The 23,562-nt window shown below is 38.4% G+C and overlaps 1 protein-coding gene across 4 annotated transcripts in view; it reads left to right on the forward strand.

Annotated features, from left to right (window-relative positions):
• The window catches only part of MTMR2 (myotubularin related protein 2), a 116,258-nt gene extending 98,131 nt beyond the window's left edge, over positions 1–18,127 (forward strand). For all 4 annotated transcript variants that reach the window (XM_045483558.1, XM_045483559.1, XM_045483560.1 and 1 more), the window contains 6 exons: positions 4,874–5,059; positions 6,217–6,423; positions 12,735–12,827; positions 14,031–14,144; positions 15,884–16,060; positions 16,765–18,127. In XM_045483558.1, the coding sequence (XP_045339514.1) occupies positions 4,874–5,059; positions 6,217–6,423; positions 12,735–12,827; positions 14,031–14,144; positions 15,884–16,060; positions 16,765–16,926 (939 nt within the window). In that variant the 3' untranslated portion in view covers positions 16,927–18,127. The remainder of the gene's footprint in view (positions 1–4,873; positions 5,060–6,216; positions 6,424–12,734; positions 12,828–14,030; positions 14,145–15,883; positions 16,061–16,764) is intronic.
• The last annotated feature ends 5,435 nt before the right edge of the window (positions 18,128–23,562 follow it).

Raw genomic sequence — 23,562 nt, forward strand, 5'->3', positions numbered from 1 at the left:
TGGGGGCAGAGAGAGAGGGAGAGAATGAGAATCCCATGCTGATGGTGTGGAGCCTGATATGGGGGCTCAAACTCACAAACCATGATATCATGAGCTGAGCCAAAATCAGAAGTCAGACACTTAACCGTCTGAGCCACACAGGCACCTTGTATTTGATGTGTCTTTTAAGTCTCTCTTAATCTGTAGTCTACCCCTTGCCCATCTCTTTCTTTTCTTGACATTTTATCTGTAGTTTCCCATAGTCCAGATTTTGCTGTTGCATTATGGTATGGTTCAACTTTTTTTCTGTCCTTTGAATTTCTTTCACATGAATTTAGAGGTTTATTCAGATCCAGGTTCAACACCTTTGGCAAGGCTATAGGGGGTATATCAGGAGGGAGGCACATCATTTGTGGCTGATTCTCCTCTGGGGGTTTTAGCAACTGTTTTCTGCTCAGCACCTAGACAAATTAACTCACTGGATTTGCAAAATGGTGGTATTTTAATTTCATGATTTCTTTTTCAGCTGTTAGTTGAACTCTCTCTATAAAGAAACACTTCCTATTGTCTATATTTTGGTTAACCAGCAATCTAGTTTATGTAAGAAAGCCAAGATAAATACTTGGTTCTTTCTTATTAGCCAGTTTTCCCAGTAATGAACTTGCTATCATCCCATGAAGGTGACTAATTTTTTAAAGTATCATTATGAATGTATGTATTTAAACATATTCAACATTTTCTAATCCATTGCAGAAAAAATATATATATTTTTAAATGTTTTATTTATTTTTGAGACGGAGACAGAGCACGAGCAGGGGAGGGGCAGAGAGAGAAGGAAACACAGCATCTGAAGCAGGCTCCAGGCTCTGAGCTGTCAGCACAGAGCCCGACGCAGGGCTTGAACTCACAAACCGCAAGATCATGACCTGAGCTGAAGTCGGACGCTTAACCGACTGAGCCACCCAGGTGCCCCAGAAAATATTTTTTTGAAGTTTAAATTTCTCATCTTTGGTCAGGGGGAGGCTTTTCAAGTTACCTCCTGAGTTCTTTTGACATAACCCTAATAATCTTCACTATCTGGTGTGAGGTGATATGCCAGACTCATCAGGAAGTCTTGTACATCACCTGCCCCAGACTTAGAACAAGTATTTCTCCAAGAAGTTCTCGTTTTTGTTAGTACTAAATGGTATCACAAACCAGGATGCTGAGGATATTTGCTTACTGGGTGTGTCCTGTTTCGAGGTCTTTTCAGTGAATAGGGTTAGGGAATATTTACATAATTTTAAAGATAAAGTACCTCCTAAGTTCATACTGGTGCTTTCAATTTCAATTCTGTGCCAAACATTGTTTACATAGCATCTTCTCAATTACATGTGTATCTCGTTTCTTCCATGCCAGGAATCCTGGTTCTCAGAGACACCAGGGAATGATATCTATGTTCCGTAACTACTTGTTTCCTTTATCCTCCCAGTCCCAGAATAACAATACTAATCCCACCATCACCAGTACTTACTGGAAAGTTTATTTTTTCTCATTTGCTCTCCCCATTCACCCCACTTTACGAATACATTATATTTCTTTACATCGTCAGCACATATAGCCTTGACACATTCTCCCTTTTGAACACATACTCTCCCTTTTACCTCTGACTTCGACAAGCAGCTCTAAGTTTTGTGCTCACAACCAATTCGTATATGGATGTCTTTCTAGACATCATTATTATTACTATGACTATTATTATTATTAATTATTATTGTCTGAAGTTCCCCTCCAAATATTTCAGCAGGGGCTCATGGGAACCATATTCTGAGTATTTGCATGCTAATCAGAGCTTGTGTCCTTTTGTTTGAAAGTCAGTTTGGCTGGACGTAAAACCCCTGGCTCACATGTGATTTTCTTGAGTTTCTTAAATATGTTGCTTATTTTCTTTTGGCATAAAGTTTCAAAGGCTAATGATGAATTAAGTTTCTTTACCTTCTAAGTCCCTCTTTTTTACTTGGACATTCAAAGGACTTTTTTTCCTTTTCTTTGAAGTGCAGTTATTGCCAGACTGTTGTTTCATGTTGTGTGTTCTGGGTCAATATTCTTGCAATTTTTTTAAAATCTTAGTTCTTAGTATTCTGTTTCCTTGTTTTGACTTTTTTCTTCAGGACTTCTGTGTTAGCTCCTCCTTGCCTTTCTTCATCATTTGTCACTTACTCTTGATTCTTTCTTATGTCTTTCTAATTTCATTTTGGTTGTAAATATTTTCCTTTTCTCTATTTCTTTTAACTTGATGTCTGCTATGTTTGTTTCTTCTTCTTTAGTCTTCCTGATCTTTTACTCTCATTTCTAATATGTTCCCAAGTTTTTTCACTTCATTTTTGAGTTTTCTTTTTTTTTAAATTTAATTTCATTTAACTTTTTATTTAGTTTATTTATCTTTTCATTTTTGAGTTTTCTAATTCCAACTTATTTTGTTTTTCATACCTGGTGTTATTTTTTAATGTATTTATGTTGCTTGAGAAGAGAAAATTTCAGTTTTGTGGGACATTTTTGTTGGATGTGTTACGAGTGCTGCTCATTCTCTTTTTAGGAAAGTGTCTATGCGACTTGACCTTGATCCTTTTCTAGCTCTCATTCTTAGGTGAAATTAGTTTTCCTGAACTATCGGGATGGTTGTTCAGTTAGAGGGCATGGCTCAAGGTAGGTGTACTCAGAGGTTAGAAGAGTTCATTTCACTGAGCTGCCTCTTGTATTTTTTGCATGTAGCGTTAAAAAATAAGAAGTCTTACTTTCGGAGATTTCCTGGCTCTGTCCTGTCTCTCCCACCCAGCACCCTCCCCCCATTTTTCTTATCAGAAAGATATTCTCTTCCTTGGTCTTGTTTTGTCTGGACCTTCTCTTCCTTTGTCTCTGTCCTGTTCACCTTTGATTATGTACGTAGCAGAAGTGGTCCCTGGCTGGACTGTTAGGGGAATGCATAAGCGTTACATTGGTTTGGCCCCTTCAGATCTGCTATAGATCCGTTAGACTCCCCAGCTGTTAGTATGGACAGAACCCTTCCTGGTTTACACTTCTGAGATTGACCTGTTGGGCTCTCCTGTAGTGCCAGAAGACGAAGGCCAAAACCAGAAGCAGAACAAACACTAAAAAGTATAAGGCTCTTTTGTGTATATGGTATAAGTTCTCCTGTTCTCCAGTCCATCTTATATCCATTACTCCCTCTACTGCTTCCCACAGGTTCATTGACAGCATTCAGCTCTTGTGGCTCTTGGTGGTATTGAAGTTTCACTGAATGCCTTGTATCCATTTCTGTTTTAAATGATTTGTGTGGTTTTAGCTTTACTATCTGGTTGCTATCTGGTTTTTTTTAATTGTTGATTTTATTGAAATGTAATGCACATGCCATAAAATGCACTCTTTTTAAGTGTGTATTCAAATATTTTTAGTATATTCACAAAGTTCTACAACTATCTGATTCCAGAGCATTTTCATTCTGTTTGTTTTTGTGACTGGTTCTGTGTAGTTTCCATTATCATCTTTCCAGAATATGTTGTAACCAATTTGAATTGAAAGTCTGTCTCTCTTACCCCTGACCTGTTGTGTTTCCACTCTCCAGGAGTAATCCTTGTTAATAGGTCCCTGCCGAAACACTGTTAACTTTGTACTTGTGCCAGTCTTGAATCCAAACTATTTCCCAGACTATCTAGTGTCAGAAAGGAAGCTTGACCTTCTGTGTTTTTTTCCCTAATTTGTTGTTGGTTATGAGTTCGTGAGTTTTGTTGTTTTCAATGGTGTGAGTCATACAATCACTTAATTTTATATAACTACAGTGGCCATTCTAATATTTGTCTCACTTTTTTCCATTAGTTCTCTAAGAAGTTTATTTTTATACATGAGAGGTAGGAGATAGAATACTTTGTTTAAAAAACAGAGAAAGATTCAGTCCAGAAGAATTAAGTTCTTTCCAGCCACAGCTTATTTTTAAGACCAAATATTTCTCAGTCTGTTCTGCAGATGTAGATTTAAGTATTTGAGGGTAGAGATAGTAATTTATTCTGGTATTCTGTGCTTTTATACTTGTTCCATCTTTTTTCTTTAAAAATAATTATGTGGCTAAAATAGAAGCAAGTCATTACGATTGCAAAGCATTTTACAAATATTCAGATTAAATGAGGTGAAGAGGAAGGGAGGTGGAGAAGCATGGGCCAGTAAGAAACTAGATAGATGTTGTCCCTGCACATGGAGCTGGTGATTTCAGTCTAATGTAATAAATTATGTTTGAGTAGAACTTGAAATGTAGGTAGGAAAAATTTAGTGCTTTAAAATGCTTAAGTATCAGGGTACCTGGGTGGCTCAGTTGGTTAAGCATCTGACTTGATTTCAGGTCATGATCTCACAGTTTGTGACATTGAGCTCCATGCCGGGCTCCACACTGAGCATCAAGCCTGCTTAGGATTCTCTCTCTCTCTCTCTCTCTCTCTCTCCCTCCCTCCCTCCCTCTCTCCCTCTCTCCCTCTCTACCACTCTCCCACTCTCCCTCCCTCCCTCTCTCCCTCTCTCCCTATCCATCTCCCTCTCCCCCTCCCCTGCTTGCACACTCACTCTCTCAAAAAATAAAACTTAAAATGTTGATCTTCATATATGTAATCACATTTAATTTTTATAACAGCTGTATAAGGAAGTCATGGTAAGAGTGTATCTTCCTGTTTTATAAAGAACATGTAGCAAAGAGTAGTTGTGTTAAGATGTCCTGAGCCATTGAAATTTTCCCATGGAGTTTTCCTATTCATTAATAATGTGTGTCCTCTTTCATGCTATTGGATATTCTGTGGCACTTTTTGATGTATGTTTACATACAATGGGTGTACACTAATTTATGAATTCCTGTGGTGTGTGCTTTTTTTCCCAGGCAAAGGGTGGAGGTTATGAAAGTGAAGATGCGTATCAAAATGCAGAACTCGTTTTTCTGGATATCCACAATATTCATGTTATGAGAGAATCATTACGAAAACTTAAGGAGATTGTGTACCCTAACATTGAGGAGACTCACTGGTTGTCTAACTTGGAATCTACTCACTGGCTTGAACATATTAAGGTTAGGCGTATGTTGTTATTTCTTGTATTATTGTGGAGAATCCAGCAAAGACTTTCTCTGTCCTTTTGTCTGTTTGTCACTTTTCGTACAATTGAAATTAAGGTGAAAATCTCTTTCTATACACTGAAAAATTGCTAGCTGCTTTGATGATTAGAACTACTTCTAAGGTGTGTTGCTTGAGTGAATTAGTCTCCTATACTGTGCATCTGGTTCTGTTGTAATCTATTCTTTCCCTCTTACCACCGCCTCCCAGAATTCTACCCACCATTTTAAAGGACGTTATAGTGTTGTCTTTCTTTTTGGTTTTAACTCAAGATCAACTTCAGAAGAGGTAATTCTTTTGCAGTGTCTGCATATTTTTAAACATAACTGAAGTTATTTTAAATACCATTTAAATTGCCATAGTAATATATTGATCTGCTGAGCAGTTTTCAGAAAATGCAGACTTCTATAGGCACGTACATATTAATATGATGAAATAAAGGGAAAGGAGATTTTTCGTGTTAAGGAGCAGACTTGTACTCACATTAGAATCTCTAAAATTCGGACAAAATTGAAGGCCAGTTTGACCTCATGAAAATTAGAGACTATTTTTATTGTCTGATACAGAAAGGTAGCTTACTCTAAAGTTTTATACTGTGCTTGCTGTAAGCGCTGTGACATACATCAAACCGGTAAAGTCAAAGCTATAGGAGCTATAGAATACATTCAGAGAGATCCAATATTATTGCTTTCATAGCTATTCTAATTTGGTGAAGTAAGCATTGTTTAAGTAATGTATAGGACTTCATTTGGCGAATTATTTTTATTTAAATAGATGATGTTGGGATATTTGAAGATTCTTAGAAACAGACCTCTTACAATTTAATCCTTCTTTTCTCTCACTCATACTGTTGATTTGTATAGAACCCAAAGGTTCTTCATTTGGCTTTTTCATTGTGCAGATTAATAGCCTGCATATATGACATTTTTCTAGTTCTAAAGGCAAAATGTTATAGATATTCTTCCATTTACAAGAATTCTTTTTAGGAAGGGACTGGTGTTTTTTCTCCACATATTATTGAGATAATCATCCATAATAAAACTGTGTTAGTTAATTTTAAAGAAGGAAGTACTTACTTTGTTAAAAATTTCATTAAAAAAAATCTGTTTTGCAGCTTATTCTTGCAGGGGCTCTTAGGATCGCTGACAAAGTAGAGTCAGGAAAGACGTCTGTGGTTGTGCACTGCAGCGACGGATGGGACCGAACAGCTCAGCTAACTTCCCTTGCCATGCTCATGTTAGATGGCTACTATCGAAGCATCCGAGGCTTTGAAGTCCTTGTGGAAAAAGAATGGCTAAGCTTTGGACATCGATTTCAGCTTGTGAGTAAAGAACCTTGACTTGATCTATCTATCACAGGCATTTCTCATATGGCGTGTGAAAACAATGCCTTTTATTCATTAGATACTCATCTAAAACTTACCCCTTTATACTAAACGGATAAACTTCTAGAGGGAACTTTGTTAGTTTTGGAAAGCATTAGGATGTCCTCTTTTGGCTGTGTAGTCTGGTGTCTGGCTCGGTCCCTTCTGTGATCACTACCAGGGGAAACATTAGATGCCATGCCTTGACTTCCACAAGGTGTCTCTACCATTAAATGCAGTTCGGTTTGGCATGAATGGTTATGGAATTACAAGGCACTTTTAATCTTTCCTATAGATGTAAAAGAAGCCAACAATTGTTTAATTATTATTCTTTAAAAAAATTTTTTTTAATGCTTATTTTTGAGAGAGAGACAGAGAGACAGTGTGAGCAGGGAGGACAGAGAGGGAGACACAGAATCTGAAGCAAGCGGGGCTTGAACTTGGGAACGGCGAGATCATGACCTGAGCCGAAGTCAGACACTTAACTGAGCCACCCAGGCGCCCCTAATTATTATTCTTAATTTAAGAATACTTCAAAGTAGCAGTGCTCACACAGAAACAGGGTCTTAAAAAAAAAAAAATCAGGCTGGGACCAAAAGAAGTATCAGAGAAAAAAATAAAACTTTCACTCAGAGTTGGAATAAAACAGCTTTTTGATTATCCTTCTTCAAGTACTAACACTATAATGACCATATATATGGAGAGTATTATAGTTAGTTTTATGGAAATGACAAATTTTTGTGCCCTCTATATGCCTCCACATTTATTTTGATGTTTTTGTTGGTTTCAGATCTGAGTTGGCAAGACCTCAGAGGCCAGACATTCATTGTTGCATGTCTTCTGTGGTATCCCCATGAAATGATTATTTAGTTTCTTCATTAACACCTCCAGAAATCAGCAGTCTCTTCCTCAGGCTATCTGGTCTCACTCTAGAAAGTATACCCACTAGAAAGTTCTTCCTTATAGTGAACTAAAATTTCCTTCTCATTCTCTTACATTCCCCTTTGAAGACAAGAACAAATATAACTGCTTATCCAAATAAGATAGCCCTTCAAGTATTTGGAAATAGCTATCGGCCCACTTCATGCATAAACTTCAATTCTTCTGGCTAAACATTCATTTTTTTTTTTTCCTCAATTTTTTCCCATCTTAATCCCCTCTTCACTCAAGTTGTCCTCTGGACTTTGATCATGCCTTACTTCAAGTGTGGTACCCAGAACTAATCACAGTTCCCGAAGCAGAGGAATGGGGTTATTATAGCCCTTTCAAAGGATACTAAGCTTTCACATTTGCTTTTCTGTTACATGATACTTTGGATTCAATTCCTGTACCTGTTAATTAAATAAACATTCAAGTGGTTTTTAGCTGTGTTTCTGTTAAAGACTAAATTTGCAATCCGAAAAGTTGGGAACAGTAACCTGGTAGGCCTTGGTTCACTTGTATTGCTTATCTGTGTTAGTTGTAATCATAGAACTTAGAGAGTGAGCAGTAGGAATATTTTCCCAAAAAAGAGAAACAAGGTGGGGAAAAGTCTAGGTGGGATTGAGTTTGGCAAGAGTGGAGTTTAAGGGGGTGGGAGGAGTTAGAGAATCACGGAGAGGAGAGTTAGATTGTCAGAGGTGTTGAAGCCACTGAGAGCTTAGTTCCTGGCAGCATTTTCTAGATTAGATGAAAGACTTTCTGAAAGATGTTTGCCCAGACACTGTCTCTAATGTTAACCTTTACTATTCTGTGGTTACCAGGGTGTGCCAGCAGTGTTTATAAATACAGATGACCCTTGCACAATGCACAGTGCAGGGGTTGGGGTGCAGTCAAAAATCCACATATAACTGTTGATTCTTCCCCAAAACTTAACTCCTTATATAGCCTATGGTTGACCGGAAGGGAGCCTTACTGATAATGTAATCAATCAACACATTTTTTTGTATGTTGTAGGTATTATATACTATATTCTGAAAGTAAGCTAGAGAAAAGAAAATGTTATGAAGAAAATTGTAAGGAAGAGAAAATACACTTACAGTACTATAAAAAAAATCCACATCAGTGAACCTGTGCTGTTCAGCCTGTGTTGTTCAAGATTGACCTATAACTTGAAAGAAACAGATATTTAAGGGTAGTCTGCTCTTTTGAACTTGAACTGTTAAATAAAATTGGGCATCTGGAGTATCTTTTCAGATGGCTTACATTTTTCAGTTCTCTCTAAAATATACTTACCATGAAAAAAAAAATGGGAAAAAAACCCCTCTTACTTCAAAGAATGAAGTTTTTTTTTTTTTTTTTTTTATGTTTTTATTTATTTTTGAGACAGAGAGAGACAGATCATGAGTGGGTTAGGGGCAGAGAGAGAGGGAGACACAGAATTGGAAGCAGGCTCCAGGCTCTGAGCTGTCAGCACAGAGCCCGACACGGGGCTTGAACTCATGGACTGTGAGATCATGACCTGAGCTGAAGTCAGACGCTCAACTGACTGAGCCACCCAGGCGCCCCTAAAGAATGAAGTTTTAATCAGCCAAAGCTGCCCATGTTCATATAAATGTGACCAAAATAGTAAACATTTCAGACTGTTGGAATTTTCTGTGGATTCCTAAATTGCTAACTCTGGATTCCTACTCCATTTTTTGCCCATAGTTTTTCTGAAAGCAGAATTTGACAATTAAGGGACAGCTGGTAAAGAGGATACGCACACCTTGTTAATGTAGGGTGGTGCTTCTCAAACTTTTCAATTTCAGGACCTCTTTCCATTGTTAACAGTTATTGATGACTCCTAAGAACTTTGCATATATGATTTATACCTACCAATATTTGCTGCCATTATAGAAATTAAATTTTTAAAAAATGTTTAAATATTAATTACAGAAATGATAAATTGTCTTAGTCTGCTTGGGCTTCTGTAACATAATACCACAAACTGGGTGGGTTGTAAATTTCAACAGAAATTTATTTCTCACATTCTTGAAGGCTAGAAATCCAAGACCAGGGTGCCAGCATAGTTTGGTTCCATTGAAGGTTCTATTCTAGGTTGTAGATTGTCAGCCTCTCACGGTGACCTCACATGGTAAAGAGAGCTAGGAACCTCTGTGGGGTCTTTTTTTTTTTAAGTTTTTTTTTTTTAATTGTTTTTGAGAGAGAGTGTGTGTGTACATGTGTACATGCATGCACGAGGTGGGGAAGGGCAGAGAGAGAGGGGGACAGAGGATCCGGAGCAGGCCCTGCACTGACGGCAGAGAGCCTGATGCAGGGCTTGAACTCGTGAACTGTGAGATCATGAGCTGAGCCAAAAGCAGATGCTTAACCATTTAAAATTTACTTATTTTGAGAGAGAGAGAGACAGAGACAGAGACAGAGACAGAGACAGAGAATCCCAAGCAGGCTCTGCACTGAAAGCACAGAGCTCAACATGGGCTTGATCCCACGAACCAAATATGAGGTCACGACTGGAGCCAAAATCAAGTCAGACATTCAACCGACTAAGCCACCCAGGCATTCCTGGGGGCTTTTGATAAGAGTGCTAATCCCACTTACTGGAGTTCTACCCTTGTGACTAGGAGCTCCCAGAAAAATGACTCTTGCCATTACATTGGGCATTATGATTTCAGCATGAATTTTGGTGGGGACATAAACATCAAACCATGGTACTACTATATGTTATCCTAGATAATTTTATTTATTTATTTATTTATTTATTTATTTATTTATTTATTACTTTATTTTCACTCTCTACACCCCATATGGGGCTCGACTCACAACCCTGAGACCAAGATACAGACTCCATGGACTGAGCCAGCCAGGTGCTCCCAACCTAAATAACATTTTAAAGAAAACTAACTATATTTTCCGAAACAACAACAAAAGAATTTTTTGCAAAGAGTGGCATTGTTTTACATTTTTTGCAAATTTCCTTCAGGTCTGGCTTATTAGAAGATGGCTGAATTTCACAACTACTTCAGCATTCAGTTTTCTGCAACGTTGCTGTTGCTTGAAGGCAGTGAGGAAAATCTGACTTTTGAGGAAAACCACACAGAGATATGTAGGTTGAGAATCAGAGAGTGTCCTCATAGATTTTTATAGGGAATTGTGGATATTCTTTTTTTTTTTTTTTTTAATGTTTATTTCGAGTGAGAGCACATGCGTGCACGAGAGCAGGGGAGGGGCAGAGAGACAGGTAGAGAAAGAATCCCAAGCAGGCTCTGTGCTGTCAGTGCTTAACCTACAGAGCCACCCAGGCGCCCCTGGATATTCTTTAATACTATGCCAAAATTTAACAAATGCTAATTTCTTCTATGACCCTTGTACACATTACATGTGGAGTCCAAAACTAAATTCATGAGGTTTTCACTGTTTGTTCCATTAAATTCCATTGGTCTGTCTTGTACTTGGAATACATTTTTTCTTTTACCCATGCGTGATTCTGTAACATCATGTATTGGTTCTTTGGAAAGTACTGGCTTACAGACTTATCCAGCTCTTCCAATGTTAATGAATTTCATTACATAATATCATAATATCCCATTTGTTAATATCACCAATGATTTTATCAGCAAAGTTTGTATAGTATTAAACTTATTGTGGCAGGTAGTTTTCCACAAATCTAATTTGCGCTCAAAGCTTGAATTTTGTCGTTTTTCTTTTTCTTTTTTTTTTTTTTTAATTTTTTTTAATGTTTATTTATTTTTGAGACAGAGAGAGAGCATGAATGGGGGAGGGCAGAGAGAGAGGGAGACACAGAATCTGAAGCAGGCTCCAGGCTCTGAGCTGTCAGCACAGAGCCCGACGCGGGGCTCGAACTCATGGACCGCGAGATCATGACCTGAGCCAAAGTTGGAGGCTCAACCAACTGAGCCACCCAGGCGCCCCTTTCATCGTTTTTCTTGAAATGACGCATTCATTTTGTACATTTAAAATAAATGTCTGTGGGATATTCAAGTCTTAATAACCATAGTTCATATATTAGTTGTTCCTTCAAGTTAAAATGACGTTCCATGAAAAAGTAGTGTTTGTATCATCAACTTCAGTTTACACTAGAAGAACATCATGCGTATTTTCCACTTTGTTACACAGGATGTTAAAAACAAAACAAAACAAAACAACTGTCCTTAAGGGGAGAGATTTTTTAGAAAAATTTTTTAATGTTTATTTATTTTTGACAGAGAGAGAGACAGAGCACAAGCAGGGGAGGGCAGAGAGAGGGAGACACAGAATCCGAAGCAGGCTCCAGGTCCTAAGCTGTCAGCACAGAGCCTGATGCGGGGCCCGAACTCGTGAACCGTGAGATCATGACCTGAGCCGAAGTCGGACGCCCAACCAATTGAGCCACCCAGGCGCCCCAAGGGGAGAGACTCAATAAGCTTAATTTTTACTGCTTCATCAGGGAAACTGGCTTTTTCCCCCTTGCACTTAACGGCAAGTGTGTGGCAAGGCGGAATATAACACTGCTAGTGCAGCTTGACCGCAGTGCCTTGCTTCATTTCCCCTAAAGTCCCCCAAGTTTTATCCTTCATCGCTTTTGCACCATTAGTACAAATGTCAATGCACTGAAAGAGGCAAATAATGTCTTAGTATCATTATGAAAATAGTTTGGACCTCACAGAGTTCCCCAGCCCCCACGTGAGCCCTAGAAATCTATGGACCATATTTTTAGAATCCCTGCTTTGGAGTATAGAGGTCTGTTTCAGTCATCCAGGGCAAAGGTCCTTTGAAAAGAAAAAAAAAAACAAAACAAAACCAGAAAGCAGGTGAGTACATGCTTGGAAGGTAGATGTCAAGCATTCTTTAAAGGTTTTCGAAAGTTTGTGTTAACGTGATTCTTCTGGATAAAGACGGGTGAGACCTAAGATACAGCAGAGTATCACACACTGGCCAAAAGTGTTAAAGGAGGAGGTTGCTTCCTGAGGCTTTTGCACAAGTGACTGTTAATATTTAGGGAATATTAAATCTCTGGGACAAAACATCAGGTTCTGAGATCTGACTGCTGCTGTCTCTATTACTAACTGTTTAGATTTGGGTCTCATTTATTAAACAATGTTGTATTCCTGTGACAAGCATGTCAGAAAATAATCTGGCAGTTTGTACGTCATAATGGTAATAGAGACTTCTATCTGGTAAAATTATGAGTGATTTCTATTTTCCTTGCTGTGACTCTTTTTAAAAGAGTTTGAACCTTAAAGAATATTGAGCCAGTATTACTTTTATTGGAAAATAAAATTATTTCCATGAAAAAGAAAAGTCCCACAAAGCTCATACAGTATTTCATTTTGCTCTTTCTCCTTCAGAGACTTGGCCATGGAGATAAGAACCACGCAGACGCAGACCGATCGCCTGTTTTTCTTCAGTTTATTGACTGTGTCTGGCAAATGACAAGACAGGTAACTTATCTAGGAAAGACATTCTTCCATCTTTCTTTTAAGCCATCCAGAATTGGGAGATTTGGTCAATGATTATCCTATATTTCATGTAAAATGGAAATTCTTGTAAGATTTCTCGGTAAGTTAAAGAATATCATTTGGAGATAGCAAGAAAACTTGACAGTTTGATCCATTAGCACTTCAGCCAGAAGAATCAATAATAACCCAAGAGGTTTCCTCCCACATTTTGCACAAGTAGTTAAGTCATGGCGATATATTTACCCAGAAGCTCATCTATACATTGCTAAGAACGGTAGAGGTAAAGAAATGAATAGGCTAGGTAACTCTAGCAAAATAAAATCCTATTTTAAGTAATTTTAATGGAAAAATATGCTTATTTAAAAAAAATTTTAATGTTTATTTACTTTTGAGAGAGACAGACAGAGGCATGAGCGGGGCAGGGGCAGAGGGAGAAGGAGAGGGAGACACAGAATCCAAAGCAGGCTCCAGGCTCTGAGCTGTTAGCACAGAGCCTGACATGGGGCTCGAATTCACAAACTGCGAGATCATGATCTGAGCCGAAGTTGGATGCTTAACCAACTGAGCCACCCAGCTCCCCTAGTAATTTCGTTTTATTTTATTTTAAAAAATTTTTTATTAAAAAAATTTTCTTTTTAACGTTTATTTCTGAGAGACAGACAGAGCATAAGCAGGGAAGGAGCAGAGAGAGAGGGAGACACAGAATCCAAAGCAGACTCCAGGCTCTGAGCTGTCAGCATAGAGCCAGATGCGGGACTTGAACTCGTGAACTGCAAGATCATGACCTGAGCCGAAGTCGGGTGCCCAACTGACTGAGCCACCCAGGCGCCCCCACCCCCCACCCCAAGTAATTGTAATGGAAAAATATGTTTAGATGTTTAGAGCTGCCAAAATTGCCAAAGTCAAAATTCATTACTCCACAAGTTTAGGAATAACAGACCCAGGGGATACAGAAACACCAAGATCAGACCATTCACACACAAGAAAAGGAGATTTGGGGAGAAATCTCAGAAAAGTGGTAAAGTGGTGAAGCAGATAATGCCATAATGGATTAGAAATATCTAGTTCTGAATATTGTTTTACCTAATTTTAGGAAGTGTTACAAATTATCTACCCATATGTGGGGATGAATATGCTTGAAAAAATGTGCTAATTTTATTTTTGTTTATGATATTCAATTTGCAGTTTCCTACAGCATTTGAATTCAATGAATATTTTCTCATCACCATTTTGGACCATCTATATAGCTGTTTATTTGGAACATTCCTCTGTAACAGCGAACAGCAGAGAGGAAAAGAGGTAAAATATGAGCCATGACCCTCCCCCCTTTACTCCCAGTATGTGTGATGTTTCCTAGACTAGGGTGTATTCTCTGATAGATTTCAACTTAACAGTTCTTTGGGATGATGTCTTTGGCCATATTTTCTTTCACATGTTGTAAGGTCCATATATCTGAACCTGATTTAGTTTTCAAGTACCTCTGTTACAAGGCGGAAGGTACCAGCTAGCTGTCAGGTGAGTTTATGGGTAAAAGTAGTGCCTGAACTGAAGTTACGTGTAATCTTCGGAGCGCCATTGCTACTCGTTAGTCCCTACAGGATGGAAATCCTTCCAAGCAGGTACAGAAAAATGCTGTTAGCAAAAAATATACATATGAATGAACGGACAGCTCAAATCCCCAGATGCCTTCTGCATACATATGAGCCATCTCAGGTTTTGTTTTTTTTTTTTTTTAATTGTAAAACAATACTGTAAAACATCCAGACACTGAAGAGATACTATGTAGAAAGTGTATGTTGCCCCGCTTCACCAGAGATAATCACTGTTAAGTGGTCGGGATTCTTTAGAGGAAGCTGTGTGAGGATTACATTTCAAATTTTACTTCTGACTTCCTCAAAATACATCTGTCCTGTGTATGAAATTCCAAATCATCTTGGTGTCTCCTTCTGCATCACTTCACTCTAAAAATGTGGTTGTAAACGAGTTTATTCATGCTCTTCTCTAAAGCATCGTGGCAGAGTGCTTGCTCTGGAGCCGGGCTGCCTGGGTTGAGATCTTGGATCTCTCCCTTACTGTGTAACCCTGGGCAGGTTAATTTCTGCTTTGGTAAATTAGGGAAAATACTATTGTGTGAGAGTTAACTAAGATAAACTACAAAGCACTACAGTGACTGCCATGTAGTAGACCGTAAGCTCCTTGAAGACGGATATTAAAAATTTTAGTACACCAAATCTTCAGTGTCCAGCATGCAGTCAGTATTGCTGTGCATGGGGACCACTCAAGAACTTACCAAATGTTAGCTAATTAAAAATACCTAGGTTCCAGAGATCCTTCTCCTCTCTTGGGAGCCTTGAATAGAATTTAACTCTATCTTGATTTTTGAAAAAGAAACTTTTTTGGGGGAGATAATTTGTAGTCCATAAAATTAAAATTAAAATTTAAGTACTTTTCAGAACATCTACAGAGTCGTACAAGTATCAGCATCACTGACTTAAAACATTGAAAAGGAACCGTGTACCCATTTGTAGGTACTCCTCAGTCTCTTCTCCTAGTCCCTGGCACACCCTGATCTCTGGACTTGCCTCTTCTGGATACATCATATAAATGGACTCATTCACAATGAGGCCTCTGTGTCTGGCATCTTTCACTTAGTGTGTTTTCAAGGTTCAATGTGTAGTAGGTAGCAATACTTTATTCCTTGTCATGGCCAAATATTATTCCATCATAAAAATGTGCCACATTTCTATCCATTCATCAGTTGATGGACTTTGGATTGTTTCTTCCCATTGGCTGTTATAGTGAATAATGTGGATTTGGACGTCTGTGTCCAGGGTTTTGTGTGCCTGTGGTTCTGTTCTCTCGGTATATACCTGAGAGTGGAATTGCTGGTATGGGGCTTGTCTAACTTTCTCATGAATTGCAGGGTTTCCCAGTACCCTCTGATTTTAATGTAAGCAGGGCTTCTCACTAAAGTGTCCCCGTTCTCTCCCTCTAGAGAGATTTTAATAATCAAAACTACCTATATTTCCTTCTTACAGAATCTTCCTAAAAGGACGGTGTCACTGTGGTCTTATATAAACAGCCAGCTGGAAGACTTCACTAATCCTCTCTATGGGAGCTATTCCAATCATGTCCTTTATCCAGTAGCCAGCATGCGCCACCTAGAGCTCTGGGTGGGATATTATGTCAGGTGGAATCCACGGATGAAGCCGCAGGTATATGCTCTTAATATAGTCAGTGGGGGTTTTCATCCATTCAGCTGTATCCGTTAGCTTTGTCAACTCCAAAGCAACTAGAAAATTTAGGTATATTTAAAACCTGCCTTTTTCCTGTTAATAGTTATAATAGGGTAGTAGAAAAAGCACCACATGGGGGAGTGCGGGTGGGTCATCAGTATACTTGACTCTTACTGAGTTTGCTCATATGGTCTTGGAGGAGACACTTGTCTTTTCTTCCCTCCTCTGTAAAATGAGTGTGCTGGACTGGATATCTTCTAGGCCATTTTAATAGGTTTGAGGAAATGGCTTTAGGAAAAAAGCCTGACACAATTCTGGTCCATTTTGAAGCAGGTTACGGAATATATACGTACTACTTAGAACTGCTTAAAAGACTGAAACTCTACAACTGAATGATAGGAGATCTTGAATTTTGGCCTGTAGGTTTTCTTGTTGCTTCTCTGTTGTATTAATAACTGCCAGTTTCAGGGTATTCTGTGGAAACAGTTGGGGGCACCGGGAAAGAGTGGTGTTGTCAGGGTCCAGCTAATTCTCGCCCATATGCTGGAAAGGTGGGCGTGGCCCCACAGCTGAGATCCTGCAGCCTGCAGCATTCAGGGAAAGACCTATACACTGGAATGATTTGACTCGGGTTCGCTTACGATTGCCTGCCTGAACGATTTGACAATGTTTTTCTCTTGTAGGAGCCCATTCACAACAGATACAAAGAGCTTCTTGCTAAACGAGCGGAGCTCCAGAAGAAAGTAGAGGAACTACAGAGAGAGATTTCCAACCGATCAACCTCATCCTCTGAGAGAGCCAGTTCTCCTGCACAGTGCGTCACTCCCGTCCAAACTGTCGTGTGAAAGGACCGTTCGAGAGGGGCCGTCGTTGCCATGAACTCTGGATCCCAGTGGCAGCTTTAGGAGCATAAAGTCTTCTGAAGTTAGAACCCACCTGTGAGAGAAATTCAGTTGCTTTATTTATTGTAAATCTCTCCAGGATGGGTTTGGAACTGTAGCAGTGCAGGTGGCATAAGTGAATAAACCCCATATGTAATTACGTGATTATGACACTAATCTTCTAAGTCACCCAAAGAATATTAAGATGCTTCCATACCGGATCCACAGTGGGAACAAGTTTGATTTTAAAATCAAACTACAAACCACTCCAGAAATATACCTCTTGATGGAAGAGAACTCACTGGACAGAGGGAAGGAGCATCAGTTTTCACACCAAACCAACACTGAAATTCTGTGGCATTATATATATTGAGCCTCGATGTCATGAAAGTTGAAAATCATTGGATACACCTTTCCCCATCATGGGTTTTTCTTTTTTGTAGTAGAGTGATTTACTTTGGTCACCTTTCTGCACCCACACGCTTCACATACGGTATGGCAAAGTCTTGAGGACATTATGATGTTAGTAGTAGTTGAAAACTATTGCTGTTGTTATTCACGTACTTAAGATGTGTTAGGTAGCCGTTCCAAAATGATGCCTTAGAGAGGTGCTTGGGGTTGGGGGGCGGGATGGAGAAGAGAAAGCAGTAGCCGTCCAGGATTTCAAAGAATCATATGCCCTTCGGATTACTTTCCGTTGCCCAATTACTAGAAAAATAATGGAACATATTTTACAAGTTCATTATCACTTTATTTCATTTACATTTTTGTGTGTGTGTCTGAATATAGAAGTTAATTGGTAAGTTGTGAGGCAATATTTTATAAGTTTACTAGGATTGACTTTTTTCCCCTGAAGTCTGTATAAATAGCTTATGGGTGAGAAGTACTACGCTCAAATTTTACATGAAATTATTTTACTACTACTTTACTTTGCAAATTCCGTAATTCCACTGAAAGATTAAGTCTACCAAAGAGCTTACTGCATGTCAAAATGTATTACAGTCTCAATGCCAGTAAAGGAAATACTGCTTCACTGTTCACCTGCCAGTAACAGTTCAGCACTGGTGTAAACATTTGACTCCCTGATACCCTAAGAGCCATATGTTATGTACTGTAACAAAGGAGCTTCTTCTTGGGTCTTTCATTAAAAGAAAACTTCAACTGACTTTTAAACTTTGCCCTTATTCTGTTTGCCTGAAGTTTCTTTTGCAGAAATGTTATTTGGCTAGTTTTCGAAGAAAGGGGTCTCTCAGCACCGGTTCCAAATTGAAATACTCAGTTTGAACCCATTTTGCTTCTAATACCCAAATCAAACAGTACTCAAAAATGCAGTATTCTTTCACTTTCTGATTCACCATAGTCTGAACCTTAGCCCCTGTTCTTGCGTCTTGCAGTGAGGAACTAGAATTTCTCTCAGTACATCCAATATTAGCAAAATCAGTACCAAAATGATACAGTCTTTATGTGATATTGGTTATAAGAAAATGAGTAATGGTATTTAAGTGGCCAGCCTATCAAAGCTAACTTTTCTATTCCAGATATTTTACAGATTTATTCTTTCCTGCCCATTCTACCTATTTGCTTATTTAAGCCTTTGTCATCTTGGTCTGATACTACATAAAAGAATACAGATGACTGAAGAGATCAAGAATTTCAAACTTGCAGTCTCAGTACCCTCACATCCACTTTAAATTCCATTCAAAGGCCAGAGCAATCTAAATGCAAATCACTTATCATTTTTAAACCTTACAGGGGCTTCCTTTCCTCTTCTGCAGGAGCCTCCAAAGTGGAGCACATTTTAGATAATCCATTGGTGGTGATGTCAGCATCACAATGGCATGAGACATTCCTTTCTCTCCCCCTCAACTTACAACTAATTGGACATCCATGACCGAATATAAGTGCCTCTGCCTATGACACCAGGACATCCATCTATGCACCTGAAGTCCAAGGAGGCTATGGAGCCAGGGGTGTTGCAGTGGCAGTGAGAGTAGCCACCTTTCTAGCAAAGGCGGTGGAAAAGGGGGTGCGTGAAAGTCTGCTCAGCTGCATGGGCTGCAGCTGGAGGGGTTCGCTTGCCTTTCAGGAACACCCAGATTTCTGAAGAGAGACCTCCGTGACTAGGTAGAGGGAAATTAAAAAGGCAAAGATTGCTGAAGGGACGTGTTTTCTCCCATATGTCCTGGGACTCCATCAAGAGGTCCATCCACGAACCTCTGGGAATCACTCAGTCTGGGATTGCCCTAGCAGGCTGTGAACATGCCTAAAGCCCCAAGTGCTAACTAAGCACACCTCCCCCCACTCTGTTTCCAGTCGTTTTTAAATGCCATCTTTTTAATACACACTTCCAACTTAGTCACTTCCACTATGGAAACCCCAAAACTTGTGCTATAGCACCACCTTCTGGAAAACAAATGAAAGTTTTCTAATTGTCAACCTGTTTTACTATTAAAATCAAAGTGAACAAAGCCTTACCTAAATAAGAAAGGTGTTGCTACTTAAAATGTGGCAGCACAGGCACATTTCATCAAATACTATGAAAAATCATGATAACACAGTATCACAAAAAGACGGTGACAATTCCCCAGCAGGTGCATCCAAAGATATGGAATACTGCAATCTAACTAATAACGAATCCAAAATTCCAGCCTACAAGAAAATGCAGAAAGGCAATCCACTGAGCTTAGGAATAAAATTAATGAACATAAGGAGTACTTTACCAAAGAGACTGAAAATTCTAAAAAACAACCAAAAAGACAAAATGAGATGAAGAATGCATTAGAAAGCATTGAAAATGGAGCAAGATCGGATGGAAGAGAGAATAAGCAAGCCACAAGACAGGAATTTAGAAATGATTCAGGTGGAAGAGGAGAGAACTAGTACATTTAAAACATGAACATACCCTAAAACAACTATCAGACTCCATTAGAAAAGCCAACATAAGCTTAAAGGGTAGACCAGAAAGACAAGAGAGGAGGAGGCAGAGAGTTTATAGAAAGAATGGTTGAGAACTTCCTAAACCTGGGGAAGGAACTGGATACACAAGAATACAAAGCTAACTGACCTTCTCCAAGGCACATTATAATGAAACTGTCAAAAGTTAATGATAAAAAGCCAGGGGGAGAAAAGTAAAAGGAACCCACACCAGGAGGCTATCAGATTTCTCAGCACAAATTCTACAGGCCAGGAGAGAATGGAATGACATTCAAACAACTTAAAAACTGCCAGGCAAGAATACTCTAAGTGGCAAAGTTATCCAGATATAAAAGCTACAGGAAGATTTCTGAAACCAAAAAAATGTGAGAATTCACCACCACTAACACCGCCTGAAAAGTTGGAAGTAGCTCTTCAAGCTGAAAAAATGAAAAGGGCATCAACAGACAGAAATAACTATTTTCGACTATAAAATACAGTATAAAGCTTAAAGGAAAGAGCATTAAAAATAACAGCTATTAACATTTAACAATCCACAGAATAATTTGTGAAAAGTATAAAAGGAAGGAATAAAAAGATGAAATTAAGTAAATGAAGATAAATTTTTATCAGTATAAAATGACTCTTTTATCTATGAGATATTTTGCATAAATCTCCTGGTAACCACAAGGCAAAATCTAGACCAGAGACCCAAAACAAAACAAAAAAAAAAGACTGAGCAAAAAAACAAGGACAAACACCAGCTTACAAAGGAAGACAGAAAAAAAAGGAAAAAGAAACAACGGAGAGAGAGAAAATAACTAGAAGGCAAAAGATAAAATGGCAGTAGCAAGTCCTCACATATCAATAATCACCCTACATATAAAATGGATTGAATTCACCCATCAAAAGGCACAGAGTGGCCGGATGGGTTAAAAAAAAAAAAAGACCCAACCGTATGCTCACTACAGTACACTCATTTCAGCTCTAAACAAATACACAGGCTCAAGGTGAAAGGATGGAAGAGGATATTCAAAGCAAGTGATACCAAAGGAAAGTGGACATCGTCTTACACAAGACAGACATCAAGCTAAAAATGGTAAAACTGACAAAGGTCATTAAAGAGGTCCATACATCACAAAAATATAGCAATCATAAATTACCTGACCACCAACACATATTGAGCAAATACAAGTCTTAAGGGAGAAAGAGATAATAAAATAAGAATAGGGGACTTCAATACCCCACTAGCACCAAAGTGAAGATCATCCAGACAGAAAACCAACAAGGCAAACACTGGAATTGAACGATACGTTAGAGCAAATAAACTTATTAGACATAACAGAACAATTCACCAAACAAGCAGAATACTTAAGAAATGGTTCTCAAGTGCACATGAACATTTTCCAGGACAGATCGTATGATAGGACACAAAACAAATCTTAGCGAATTTAGATTTAAATCATATCGATTATCTTTTCTGACCACACAATGGTATGAAACTGGAAATCAACAAGGAAGAAATGAGAAGATCTATAAATATGTGGAAATTAAATAACATACTTTACACTGAACAACAAATAGGTCAAAGAAGAAATGGGAAAGAGTTTATAGTAATAAACACAGATGTTAAGAAATTAGATCTCAAATAATCAAACTTTATACCTCAAGAAATTCGACAAAGAACAAAGCAGAAGGAAGGAAATAATAGGGGTGCCTGGGTGGCTCAGTCGGTTAAGCATCCGACTCTTCATTTTTGGCTCAGGTCTTGATCTCATGATTCATGGGTTCAGACCCCACGTCCGGCTATGCATTGGCAGTGCAGAGCCCGTCTGGGAATCTCTCTCCCTCCCTCTCCCCTGCTTGGTCGGTCTGTCTGTCTGTCTGTCTCTCTCTCAATAAATAAATAAGTAAATAAATAAATAAGATCTAAAAAAAATGCAAAAGATGCAAGGATGGTTTAACATATACAAATCAATAAATGTAATACCAATAAAATGAAAGATAAAAAAACCACACAATCATTTCAATAGACACAAAAAACATGACAAAATACAACAGCCATTCATAATAAAAAACCATACACGACAAATCCAGAGCTAACGTTCTACTCACTGGAGAAAAATTGAAAGTTTTTCTCCTAAGATTGGAATAAGACAAGGATGTCCACTCTTACTTCTTTTCAAAACACTATTAGAATTACTAGCTACACAAAGGAATGAAAGGTATCCAGATAGGAAAAGAAGTAAAATCGTCTCAATCTGCTGGTGAAATGCTTTTATATGTAGAAAACTCTGAGTCAAACAAAAAACTGTTGGAACTAATCAACAATTGCAGGAGAGTTGCAGGACACAAAATCAGTTGCATTCCTTTACACTAATGAAACATTCGAAAAATAAACTCTCACCATTCACAATAGCATAAAAAACTATAAAATACTAAGGAATAAATTTAAACAAGGAAGTGAAAGATCTGTACAATGAAAACTGTATGACTTTGCTGAAAGAAATCAAAGACAAATGGAAAGACACCCTGTGTTCATGGACTGGAAGAATGTTGTTACAATGTTCATGCTACCAAAAGCCATCTACAGATTCAACACAATACCCATCAAAATATGAAAGGCATTCCTCACAGAAATAGAACAATCCAAAAATTTTTGTGGAATCACTACCAACCCCAAATGCCCAGAGTAATCCCAAGAAAAAGACCAGTGCCAGAGGCATCCTTGAACAATCGAGCAGTTAGGGGTACAGACCCCTCATACAGTTTAAAATCCTAGTATAACTTCTGACTCCCCCAGTACTTAACTACTAATAGCCTACTGTTGACTAGAAGGCTTACCAATAACAAAGAGCTGAAAAACACATATTTTGTATATGTATTATATAGCGTGTATTCTTAAAGTAAGCCGGAGAGAAAAAAATGTTAAGAACATAAGGGAAATACATTTACAATATTGTACAAATTTCATGTGTAAGCGGACCCACACATGGGACCCACACAAATTTCATGTGTAAGCGGACCCACACATGAATTCTAATTCATGTTGTTCAAGGGTCAACTGTATACTGCAAAGCCAGAGTAATAAAACAGTATGGTACTGGCACAAAAATAGACACAGACTAATAAATAGAACAGAATAGAGGCCAGAATTAAACCCTGGCATATATAATCAACTAATACTTGACAAGGGAGCCAAGAACACCTAATGGGGAAAGGACAGTCTCTCTAACAAGTGGTGCTGGGAAAGCTGGAGAAATACATGCAGAGGACAATGAAATTGAACCCCTATCTCATAACACTCACACCATTAACTCACAATGTACCAAACACTTAAACGTAAGACCAGATACCACAGAATTCCTAGGAGACACAGGAGGAAGCTCCTCGATGCTGGTCTCAATGATTTTTGACACGATGCCAAAAGCACAAACAAAAGGAAAAATTAACAAATGGGACTTCATCAAACTCAGAAGCTTACACACAAACAATAAAAAGAACCTACAGAATGGGAGAAATATTTGCACACCATTTATCAGATGAAGGGTTAATATCCAAAATATATAAAGAATTCATACGACATTCAAACAATCTGATTAAAAGTTAGGCAGGAAAAACGAAATAGACATTTTTTTCCAAAGAGGATATCAAAATGGCAAACTGACACATAAAGATGCTCAACAT

Source organism: Leopardus geoffroyi, chromosome D1 (genome assembly GCF_018350155.1).
Source record: "Leopardus geoffroyi isolate Oge1 chromosome D1, O.geoffroyi_Oge1_pat1.0, whole genome shotgun sequence".
In the NCBI taxonomy this organism is placed as follows: Eukaryota; Metazoa; Chordata; class Mammalia; order Carnivora; family Felidae; genus Leopardus; species Leopardus geoffroyi.